At 38.4% G+C, this 12034-nt stretch overlaps 1 protein-coding gene across 3 annotated transcripts in view; it reads right to left on the minus strand.

Moving 5' to 3' along the window:
* The window catches only part of ERAP2 (endoplasmic reticulum aminopeptidase 2), a 39229-nt gene that overhangs the window by 22111 nt on the left and 5084 nt on the right, over positions 1 to 12034 (minus strand). For all 3 annotated transcript variants that reach the window (XM_046000909.1, XM_046000908.1, XM_046000907.1), the window contains 4 exons: positions 9332 to 9470; positions 5271 to 5405; positions 3533 to 3653; positions 1073 to 1227 (listed from right to left, as the gene is read on the minus strand). In XM_046000909.1, coding sequence (XP_045856865.1) covers positions 1073 to 1227; positions 3533 to 3653; positions 5271 to 5405; positions 9332 to 9470 — 550 coding nt within the window. The remainder of the gene's footprint in view (positions 1 to 1072; positions 1228 to 3532; positions 3654 to 5270; positions 5406 to 9331; positions 9471 to 12034) is intronic.

The raw sequence follows: 12034 nt of genomic DNA on the forward strand, positions 1-12034 counted from the left end.
GAAATCCCCAGATTCAGTCAAATGCTTTAGAGCTACCAGTGACTAATGATCAAAAGCCCTAAGATGGGCCAGTGGGGAGATTCTAAACCAGAGGAAGCCACACATATGTGCTTCGATTACGGCGCTGAGCATGGTTCTTATGTAATTGGGTACTTAGTTGACTGCTTAAATGAAATCCAACTCATTATTACAGTAATCATAAAGGATAAAGTTAAAATTGAAAAACAAGATGTTACTAGCTTCTAATAAATACAATAACATGATAGTTGTCCCCATGGTGAAAGAGAATTTCTGGGGCCCTTAATAAGTCACTGTGTTACTAGGAATTTTCAGAAATGAAATAGAGCAGAAATAGTCTCTGATATCTACAGAGTTCGTTTTACGGTTCCAAATTTGCATCTAACACAGTGTTGATAGATGGGCCTTGGAAATATTAGCCTGCAAGAAATGGGAGCAGAAGCAGAGATCGTTGCTGCTGTCACTAATAACTCACACTTATTGAGTGTGACAGGCAAAGGCACTTATCTGTAATTCTTCACAGCAGTTTCAAGAAGCAGGAACTACTATTAATTTAATTTTATAGACGAAGACACTGAAGTCTGGAGTTAGGTAATGTGTCTAGGGTCAGCCACCCATGAGTACTTGAACTTGAAGTCCTCGCTATGGCCATATAGTGACATCTTTCAACTGAAGGGAGATTGATTTTGCCCTGGATTAGGGGGTATAAGGAAAACTATTTTTAATAGAAACCTCTCCTCGTAGGGTTTCCAATTATGCCTCCTATGTATCTCCATAATCCATAACTTCTCTACTAAAATACATAGGAAGGCTTTGCCTTGAAGAGTTTTAAAGGATACAGTGATCACATCTCTTGTGATAACACACCTGTGTGAGTCTCATAGTCTAGAGATTGAGATCTCTGCTACTTAACATACTGTGTTTGGTTCGAAAGTCTCCAAGTTCCCCTCTAAGGGTAAAATGATATGAGTTTGTGTTGTTTCAGGAAGCCTGCTGGTGTCCTGTACAATGCCTTTTGGACTGATGCTAAGAGAATGTCATGAGTGTTAGGTACCTGGTGGGCTAATTCATGGGCTATGACTTTGGTGACCCATAGTTGATCAGAAGCAGAAGAAGTGTTAGTATCAAAGAGCAGCGACGTCTCTTTATATGTGATGAGGCCCCAATTTTCCATGGCTCCAGACTCAAAGTCAGGAATGGCAATTAGATCTAAGAAATAAGAACAAACATATTTGATCATTATGGCTTCTGCATCAGAAATGGGATTTGCTTCCCCCTCGAATACGCTGTGATACTTTCATGTATAAGCAGACTTTCCGAAAACATAAAGACTATTGCAACATTGACCTGGGGTCTTGCAGATGCACTGAATATAATCGATACCCATTATTAAGCAGCATTAATTCTATCAATACAGTTTTGGTTGTAGCTGAAGTAACCTGTTAACATTCACCCACTTGTTTCTAAGCGTGCTAAACTCGGCAAATACCTTGGGTGCATTGGTGCTAAGAAAATGATTTCTTTAGAAATACTCATATTGTATTCATAAACTTTGAAAGGTATCAAATAATTTTAGTATATTTGAGATTCATCAGAACATATAATGAACTCATTTCTGTAAAAAACAGAATGATATGGGATTTTAATTTTAGGAAAACATCTTTTAGGAGCAATCTCTTTTGTCAATATTTCAATTACTTTTTCAAGAATGTGTGGTCTCTATTATGAGCAAGTGTCCTTTCTAAGGCAGTAGAGGAAAAAAGCTGTAGGCATCAATTATTTCTGACCTCAATTTCCTTTTCAACATTAATATTTTCTCTACCTCTTGACAAAGTCTTGAGGGAAAAAGTGAAATTTAATCATCTTTAAGCAACTCAGGTATAATGTATATTAACATATTCTATCTGTGTGTGTGTGTGTGTATGTGTGTGTGTGTGTGTATGTATACCCATTGCCATTGATATCATGTAGGTGAGAAAATTTCTGACTAATATTTAATCTTGGAATTTTTACTTTTTATTCTGCTAGACCATTTTGGAAGAAATATGGTTTGACTAAAAAGAAGGTAATTTTTTAAGTTGAAATGAACCAAGTCACTTGCCTTGCGATTACATTGTCTGGAATTAATACTGGTTAATTCTAGTGGATAAAAATAAATAAATAAGACAATCTAAAGTAAATTAGCACTAATAAAGATTAGTATTCATTAGAACTTCAAATGTGGGATTAATTTTTTTTATAAATTGCACTGATGATTTTATCCTGTTGGATTATCTCCAATAATCATTAGAGATATTTGTTTCTGGTTTAATTTTTCCTAAACTGCATCTTTCTTTTCAGTTATTTTACAAATACATTTCACAGGGGCACCTGGGTGGCTCAGTGGGTTAAGAATCCACCTTCAGCTCAGGTCATGATCGTAGGGTCCTGGGATGGAGCCCCACATTGCATGGGGCTCCCTGCTCATTAGGGAGTCTGCTTCTTCCTTCCTCTTTCCCTCTGCCTCTCCCTGCTTGGGCTCCTGTGCGTGTGCTCTCTCGCTCTCTCTCTCTCTCTCTCTTTCTCTCAAATAAATGACTAAAATCTTTTTTAAAAAGTACATTTCAATTTCATATGATCTTCAAGGTTGCATTGTTCAAGAACAAGGTAAGGTTGTTGATGGTTGTTATTGGATCTTTCCTTGGCTTTTGACATAGAGACAACAATGGATTATGGGCAAATTTAGTATATCTATGCTAAAAAACAGATAGAACCTGCAGTATAATAAAGCACTGAGACTCAAGAACAATAAGAATAAGGCCCCGGGAAAGTCTTTTGATGGTCCTTTTACCTCCTCTAAGGAAAAATGGCACAGATTTGGAGGGTAAAGAGAAACAAAGACATGATAAGGAGTATGTCTTAATTTTCTCAAGGGAAAAAAATGTTTGTCACTGTCAGAAATTCTGAAAACCAACCTATATGTTATGAAACCAAAGCTATGGTTTAATGTGTTTTTCTTAAGATAGAAAATCAAAACCAGGATAGACTATTTGTATTTTCCTATGTAAAGATCTGTTACTACCACATTCAAATTATCTACTTCCTCCAAGTCTTCTTTTATTTTTAAATCTGTGCCACATTCTTATCTTTCAACTTCAAATGCACTATAAACAGATAGAGGGACAATTTCTAGCTATTTACATAAATCTTTGGCAAATTTTATAAAAGACTGCTGGTCTTGTACAAATACAGCATGGAAAAAAGTTGTATGTTCTGGAAAATTCATCCAATTAAATCTAACATGTGATACAGCTATTTTAATATGAACCAGATAAAAGAATAAATGATGCACACTACTCAGACTTCTCATAAATACTTTTCTACACTCAAGAACCATCTCTGAGGTACAAATTATTGCTTCCTGGGCTAACTGAACCTCTTCAGTACTCATTTAAATCACACATAAAGACAAAAAAAGAAATCAAAGCAAGGTCTATAAGAAAAATAAATACAATGACATAGAATTTGAACCTACCCAGTTTGGGGAGTGGATAGTTGATATCAAAGTAATTTTCATAAAAATCAAGTAGCTTTAATGATGCCTCCAAAGCATAATGGGTTTGACTCCATTTTTCTGGGGATGCATAGACGGACACCTGGAAATGTTGATCAGAAGAAGTGGTCTTTGAATGTCACAAATCCTTGGCACAATCCCATTCCTAACAATCCTCACTCAAAGAAAGGTAGACTGAATTTTTCATGAAATTATTGTAATAGAATTAGCATGTTTCTGATGGGGATAGGATGTTCCATAAAGTTTTACACAAAAGTCAGTCTTAAAAATTATAAGCAATCTTGTGTCTCCTATCATATTCCATTCCCTAGGTGCTAATCTGTAAATTCAAACTATATTAACTCACTATATCATGAGAGCCCACTTGAACTCATCACTATCATGCATTCTAGCACTTGAGTGCTAGCTTTCCAGAATTGTGTCTACCAGCACATGTCAAATAAAATGTAGGTATATGAGTTGGGAAAGCCTTCAAGAACTTATTGGATCCACCTTTCCATCTAGTAGACTTTAAACTCAAAAATCCCCAGATATGTTCCTTTACTCCCCCTCAAGTAAATAACCACTGAGTGGAAAAAATTAAATGTCATTCCACTTTTATTGGGTTTCAGGTATGGTGTTACTTTCATTTTAAGGTGTGCTTTCATGCTCTGAATTACCTAAAGTCCCTCAGAACTTTTATACAAATATATTAATAGTTACCATCTTTTGATGGCTTATCAGGCACAGTGCTAAATGTGTACATACGAAATCTAATTGAATCTTCTCAACAACCTTATGGAAATTAAGTAACTTTCTCCAAGTCACCCAGCTAAAGAATTGCAGAGCAGGGATGTGAAACAGGAAGCTGACCGGAACCCACCCTCCTGAAGTTATGTGCCATGACCTCCCATATGTCTATTATCTATGCAGAATCTGAGTGTAGAACTGCTGTGTTACATATCTAGATGCATTGCTCACAACATGTATCTATGTATCTGTAAGTATAATGTGTATATAAATTTAAATAGTCATTTAATAGCTGTTTTCATTAGAATTATTTTACGGTTCTTTGAATGTTTTTTGGTTCTTTGGTTCTTTGACTCATATTTAGTTCTTCGGGGTAAGCAGATGATGATGATGATGATGGTGTCTCTACTGATATTTGCAAAACTCTGTAAGATACCCAGTGGGTATTGTAAGTTTTTACAAATAACGAAGACTCTAAAAATTTGAAGTCTACCTCTCATTGAAGGAAAAAAGTTATAGAAAACAATCAGAAACAATGTGAACATCCTAAAATAAGATGCTGACTAAAATTTTTTTTGGTACTTCCATGCAGTGTAACACTAAGCAATTGCTAACATAATATTATAGAAAGTTCCATAAAATATATTATAAAAGTATTATAGAAAATTTTAATGGCATTCAGTTCTTAGGGCATATTATGGTGAAAGTAGAGTTAAATAATCTTAAACATTATTTTGTAAAAACAATGAGTATACACAATTATTGTATATACTCTCATAGACTGCCATACATATGGAAAATGTTTGGAAAACTTACACTAATATTATCAGTAATTCTATCTTGATGATGGGATTTATGAGTAATTTATTTTATTTTTTGCCTATTTTATGAAATAAGCATGATAAAAAGCATAAGAAAACAAAAGCTCTTTGCTCTCAGGACTGTATATGAAATTAGAACTCAGTCTCACCTTGACCCCTGACGAGGTGGTGCCACTCACAGAGTTGAAATCACAAACTATGTAGGCTACAAGGTATGTACTCATTTTTACAGTAGTTTCAAAATGATCTTCTAAGAGGCCTTCTTCAAGTTCAATTGTCTTTACCTACAGGAAGGGGAAAAAAACAGCATTTGAAAATTGGAGTATTTTACAACAATACCTATGACTTAAGCCGGTGAGTTAGAGGAAGGTCCTGCCACTTTGAAGGACTTGAAGATCAACGGCCCATCACATTCTATGACCTCTACTCCCCATTTTTCTCTTACCCCTGGACTTCCTCTAAGACATCATGTACCACTTTAGGGACCCAAAATGATGCCAAATCTTATTTTGTTGCTTGAAAGCATAAAAACATTTTAGGGGTTTCTACTTTCTTGAAATGCAGTAATCTCCAACACCGGCATAAATCAAAGTTCTGCACTTCTAAGCAAAAATATCAAAAAATGTCTCCTTTACCCTTTGTTTGTTATATAATAGATCTCTGTTGCAGAAGGAAATGGGATGCAAAATTGTGTGAGATACTTTTCATTATCTTTTAGTCCTCTTATTTCTGTGTGAGGTAGGTGCTATTTCACAGGTGAGGAAACAGAGTCTCAGAAATGTTAACTGAATTGCCCAAGATCACATGGCTAGTTCCACAGGAAGACCAAGATGTGGATGTGACCGTGTGACTCCAAAGACATTGCTCATTCCTTCACTCGCTGTGTGACAGCTTGAGTCATAGTCTTATTTTATCTTTGCTTCATTGATTCAGCAATGAAAGCAGGCAGGCCAAGGAGGTCATTAGTAATTTAAGCTTCTGCCTATCTATGGAAGAAATAAGAAGTTTTAAGCCTACAGACGGGTCAGCCACATCTATCAAGTTCACTGAGTAATTGCCAATCTCTATCTTTAATTGTTCAGGATAGCTTGTCCCAGAGATGGTCTCCACCATGGTACAATGCCTCAAAATACTGAACGGACACAGATCCAAATATCTGAAAATACCATTTTCTTTAAATTGGTAACTGCTCTTAGACTGGCTTTCCTCTCCCAGCATCCCTTTCAAGGGATCAGGCTTGCGACAGCACTAACCAGGGCTTGTCAAGCCTGTTTTATCTATTTGGATAAGATTTCAGTTTGCTTTGGCAAGAGAAAATGCCTTGAAGTATTACCAGAAACTGCCTAGCCTACTTAAGTGACAAATGTTTATGTTATTTAACTCTACTAGCATTCGAGTCTACAGAATTCCATTTAAAAAATGAGGTCCTACGGGGCGCCTGGGTGGCTCAGTGGGTTAAAGCCTCTGCCTTCGGCTCAGGTCATGATCTCAGGGTCCTGGGATCGAGCCCCGCATCGGGCTCTCTGCTCCGCGGGGAGCCTGCTTCCTCCTCTCTCTCAGCCTGCTCTCTGCCTAGTTGTGATTTCTCTCTGTCAAATAAATAAAATATTTAAAAAAAAAAACATTAAAAAAAATGAGGTCCTAAGTTTTAAGAAAGCAGCAGACACTGACCAAATACTTTACTAAAGGTAGCACTATATATAGGACTGCGATATATGTACCTCCTGCAAGTTAACTTTGTAGAACAACAATCTCTTTTTTTGGGATCTGATTCAATGAGAATGCTATGAGCACATACTTCTACCAGACATGAGGATTATGGGAGAGGCCAGGGAGAGGGCGTTATGACTGCAGTCTTATGACCAAACTCAGTAAAAAACCATTTAGTCAAGTGTGTTAGAAGCAGGAGGGGAGAAGGAGGAAGGTTGTGGGACACTGGGGAGACGACAGTCTCTGACAGGAGACACTGGTGGCAGGAGTGGTTAGGAGATGGATGGGCGTTCCCTCTGATTTCTTCCCCCAGATGAAGATACAGCCCATGGAGGCTCAGTTTTGTTCTGGAACCTGGAGTGAACCATGTAGATTAACATTGCCTTAAATGGAAGTGCATGGGGTGTTCGTGTACGTTCTTGCAGGATGATGATGTCATCTCCAAGTACAGAACATTTGTTACTAGACAAAGATTTAGCTGTTTCTCACTGTTGGCCAGACTTTCCATACACAGCAAGTATCATCAGCAGGTGTATGTTCCTTTGAGGAAAGAAGGGGACAAAGAGACCCTCCAATGATATGCTGCCCCCACTAGGACATGGCTGGCTACCTCAATTCCCTTAAATCTTGTATTCTCAGCTAAGCAGTTTGAGAGCTCAGTGTGTGTTGCTTCTTCTCACTAATCCATAAACCAGATTAACTGCTGCAGTGATTGTCCAGAGAGTAAGATTGTAGCATGACTTCAGTTGTCTTTTTTTGGCCAACCACAAAAACCTGGGTTGGGCATGTCAGTGAGAAGCAGAAAGTGAAGCCAGTATTTGTTGGAAAAGTCATGATCCATCCAGGCAACTGGACAAATCAATTGAGACAATGCAAATATTCAAGGATGGTATAAAATATTTTTGAAACATGCACTTATTTGTCTTAAATAGGAGAAGTTGCTGGAGGTTTCTAAGGATAAAAAAAAATTTAAGTTCTAATATAATGAAATGGCAATTATGTTTGCATCACATTTTAATGAAAAGGCTTGAAAATGATTATATTTTTACTTTACCTTCCATGATTACTCACGTGAAAAATGACATTAATAAAAAGCTGCTGGGAAAGAGACTGAACTGCCCTTAAATGAAGTACAGTTAGAAAGCAGACTTGGAGTTCAAGTACACAATCATTTTTACCCGGAAATGAGTAGGCTAATTAAATTGCTGTCTGGATGATCAGGGGAAAACTAGGATATGTGTCACATGGAGTATTGTCACTTTTCCCCTTGATCTGTTCTGCCAGTCTATCTGAGCAAATACCTTTTTTACCAGCATGAAACAAAAATCTAGGGAAATTCAGTGTCTTGTGTTATCGACTCATTTCTCCCCTTCAGGCATAGAGGCTGATCACTGTGGAGGGCAGAGAGAAAACTGGGGTAGGGCCCCTTGCTGGCTTATGATGGCCCGGCTGCCTTCTGGACTGCTCATTTTTGCTGAAACACGATCAGAAGAGCCTCTATTTTTGTCTCACTTTCCAAGCAGCAATTGTGAACTATTTTATATTTTGTCAAACATCACAAACAGCAAGCACATCATTAGCCAGGAAATATCAAATGAGGCCCGCAGTCAGCTGTATCTTTCAGTCTCCGAATTTTGAGCGCAAATAAAGCGTTCAAATATCTCTTTCAGTTAAAAAGAAAAAAGGTGTATAACTACCATACATGATTTTCATAGATAATTTCAAGAAATACCCATGGAATTAAAAAAAAAAAAAAAGGGTTTCTAAGTTTCATCAGAGACCACTGGAGCAGAATTTCCAGGGAGGAGCCCAGGCAGGGTTCTCTAGATCCTTCCCACTCTAAATGTGAAGTCTGGACCAGCAGCGATGGTATCACCTGGGAGATCATTAAAAAGGCAGAACTTTGAGCCTCACCAGTGCCAAGCCGAATCAGAATCTAAATTTTTTTTTAAAGATTTTATTTGTTTATTCGACAGAGAGAGATCACAAGTTAGATAGAGAGGCAGGCAGAGAGAGAGAGAGGGAAGCAGGCTCCCCGCCGAGCAGAGGGCCCGATGCGGGACTCGATCCCAGGACCCTGAGATCATGACCTGAGCCGAAGGCAGCGGCTTAACCCACTGAGCCACCCAGGCGCCCCCAGAATCTATATTTTAACAAGATCCTCAGATGATTCATCTCAACATTAAAGTTTGAGAAGCACTACTCTGGGTGGCTTTGAATTTCATCATTGGCCAAGTAATACAGATTGAAAAAGAACATTGTTTCCATATGAATATGAATCAAATATAAATCACTTTTTTTAAAACTTCTGGTATAACAATGCCCCACACAGAATGATGTTAAAATCTAGCAGGATTGGGGTTATTATATAATACGTAGATGGAGAAAACAAATTAATGGCTTCAATCTTGAAAACAAAAAAATATTTGAAACAAAATATAATAAAGACCGAGGCTCAACTTGAGAATGATTCCCCCGAAGTTTCTGCAAGTGACAATACCTTTGGCATGTTGGAGAGTGCAACGTGTCCACTTTCTCTTCTTATCTTGATGGAAAAGTTGGCTTTAAATGATGGCTCATCAAAGCAAGGGAAAGCCATCCGGGCTTCAGTTGGCTCAAAATCCGTTACTGCAATTATTCTGAAATGAAGAACCCACCGGCCAGAATTTTACAAGTGAAAGCAAGAAAAGAAATGAACTATACCTTCAGAACACAGCTTATCAAATCCAGAGGTGATATATTTGACTTCTCAAACTATAATCTTAATGAATCTAGGCTGTCTTTTTAAAATAAAACAGGGGTAAATTCTGTTTACTAGCTGCCAATCGTGAATTATAAACAGTGCTGGGTGCTCTGCTTATATGACTTCCTTCATACTCATGGTAGGCAAGGATATTAAGACTCAGAAAATTCGAGGAAGCATACCAGTTCCTTAGCTACTAAATGAGATAGGCATGTCCAGTCAACCTGATGCCGAAACTGATGAGGATATGAGTAGTAAGGTACCATCTCTAAGGATAGGGCTTCAGTTGGAGATTTGAATAATTGTGAATGTGAGTGATACCTTAGGTTGTGTTCTCAGAAAGCAGACCCTGCTTCATTAAAAATATGCCTCCAGGAGATGTTAAGGAGGTAGGTAAAGAGTGAAGGAAGCAGGATAGGATAGAAGAAAAAGCCAGGCTGGATCCAGTGTCAGTCTGATCTCTGGGGAGCTCTCGAATGGAAACTACATCTTTAAGATTTCCCCTACTAGAGGCAAGGAGCTGGGATTTTATAGTTTGTACCCCGTGCGGAGCCTAACTCCCAGGAACTTCTAGCTTTCTCTGCTTGCTGACAAAGTAGCTCTAGCCCTCAGACTATAATAGGTACATAGATATTCTGACAAATCTCTATACCCTATCACCTGGATAATGTCTGAAATTGTATAATTACAGATTTATTCTTTGGACTTAACGCTTCAATTCAGAAACAGAGCTGGAGGGGCGCCTGGGTGGCTCAAGGGGTTAAAGCCTCTGCCTTTGGCTCAGGTCATGATCCCAGGGCCCTGGGATTGAGCCCCGAATGGGGCTCTGAGCGCGTCCTGCTTCCTCCTCTCTTTCTCTGCCTGCCTCTCTTCCTACTTGTGATCTCTGTCTGTCAAATAAATAAACATATAAATCTTAAAAAAAGAAAGAAAGAAACAGAGCTGGAATGCAAATTTTATTGGAGAAGGAGGGAGAATAAAACATCTCTAGGGTCAGATAAAGGATGAGAAGGGCTGGCAGGGGGAGGGGGGAAGAGGGGTTGCCAGGATAATTGTGCCTCAATTTACTTTGTTTCTATAACATAGATTGGAAAATGGGGCTAGGGATTGAAACAATTTGATTTGCTTGGAACTTCAGGCTTTATTTGGTAGCAGCTACTACAAGTATAAAGGAATTCCACATGCCTGGAATAATTTTCACAAATGTGAAATTTTGTTTATAGTAAGTCTACAGTGGGAAAGGAAAAAGTTTAATTTTTTTTTCTGGTACTTGCACAATTAATTTTAGCTCTGCTTGTAAAGTAGTGACTTCTTACTTCTCAAAGAACTATTGTTGACTGGATTATTTTTATATTTGAAGTTGTGTGTGTGTGTGTGTGTGTGTGTGAGAGAGAGAGAGAGAGAGAGAGATCCATGAGTCTATTGACACTGTGCTGAAAATCATCTTATATGTTAGATCTACTATGTGACTGAGGATGAAGAGAACTAATTAATTATAAGAAGAAATAGCCTGAAGTTAGTTATGGGAGACATGTTGAAAAGTCCTCTGGCTCTACTTAAAAAAAAAATTAATAATAATCATCATCATCATCATCATCATCTCCCACTCTAGTTTCCCACATCTTCCAAAACGATACCCTTAAAAAGTATGTCCTTGTGGTGAAGTCCTTGTCACTTGAAAAAATGAAAAAAGCCATCACTGGTCACATGTTGCCTTAGTGAGAATTTGATGATAAATTCCCTATTACTATGCTGGCTGAGAACAAGATCCATAACAACTGAGGCTGCAATGAGGAAAGTGTCCCAAGGCGAGGAGCAAAGACATGAGCTTGGGGAAGGGCTCTCGTACGTGAACCACTGGGGACTGTGTGCATGGGGGGCATATGAGTCCTCAGAGGGCGGTGAGCACAGAAGATGGGAAAGAAGAGACATGTAGCAGACATTGGTAAGGTTCCCTATTCATTGCTATTCTTCAATTCCAGTGGAATCCTGATTTTACTCAAGAAGAAAATGTCTCCAATTTTAAAAATCACCTCTTCAGAGTCCCTTGCTACCACTTGGGGCAACAAAACTCATTCTATCCTGATTGAAGTCATTGGGTGGGAAAACTTTGTAAAATACTCAGCTGGAATGTTTCTTTTTGCCTTTTTCTCTCCCCTCACTTCCCCTTTCTTCCTGCCACAATGTGGACTTAATGCCTAGAGGTGCGGAAATCATTTTGTATTAGGAGGAAAGCCATATGCCAAGAGCTCTAAGCAGAAAGATAGAAGCAACCTGGGTCCTGGATAGCACTGGAGAGTGCTGTGGCAAACCTGTCCTGTCCTGTTTCTGGACGTCTTGCTGCAGGAGAAAATAGTGGGCCACTATGTGCTTAAACCAGTGCATTTGGGTCTCTCTAACTGGCAGTGGAGTGTAGCTGATCAAAGGTGGGAAAGCACCAAAACCCTTCCAGATGGACCC

The sequence above is a fragment of the Meles meles genome, chromosome 3 (assembly GCF_922984935.1).
Source record: "Meles meles chromosome 3, mMelMel3.1 paternal haplotype, whole genome shotgun sequence".
NCBI classification, from domain to species: domain Eukaryota; kingdom Metazoa; phylum Chordata; class Mammalia; order Carnivora; family Mustelidae; genus Meles; species Meles meles.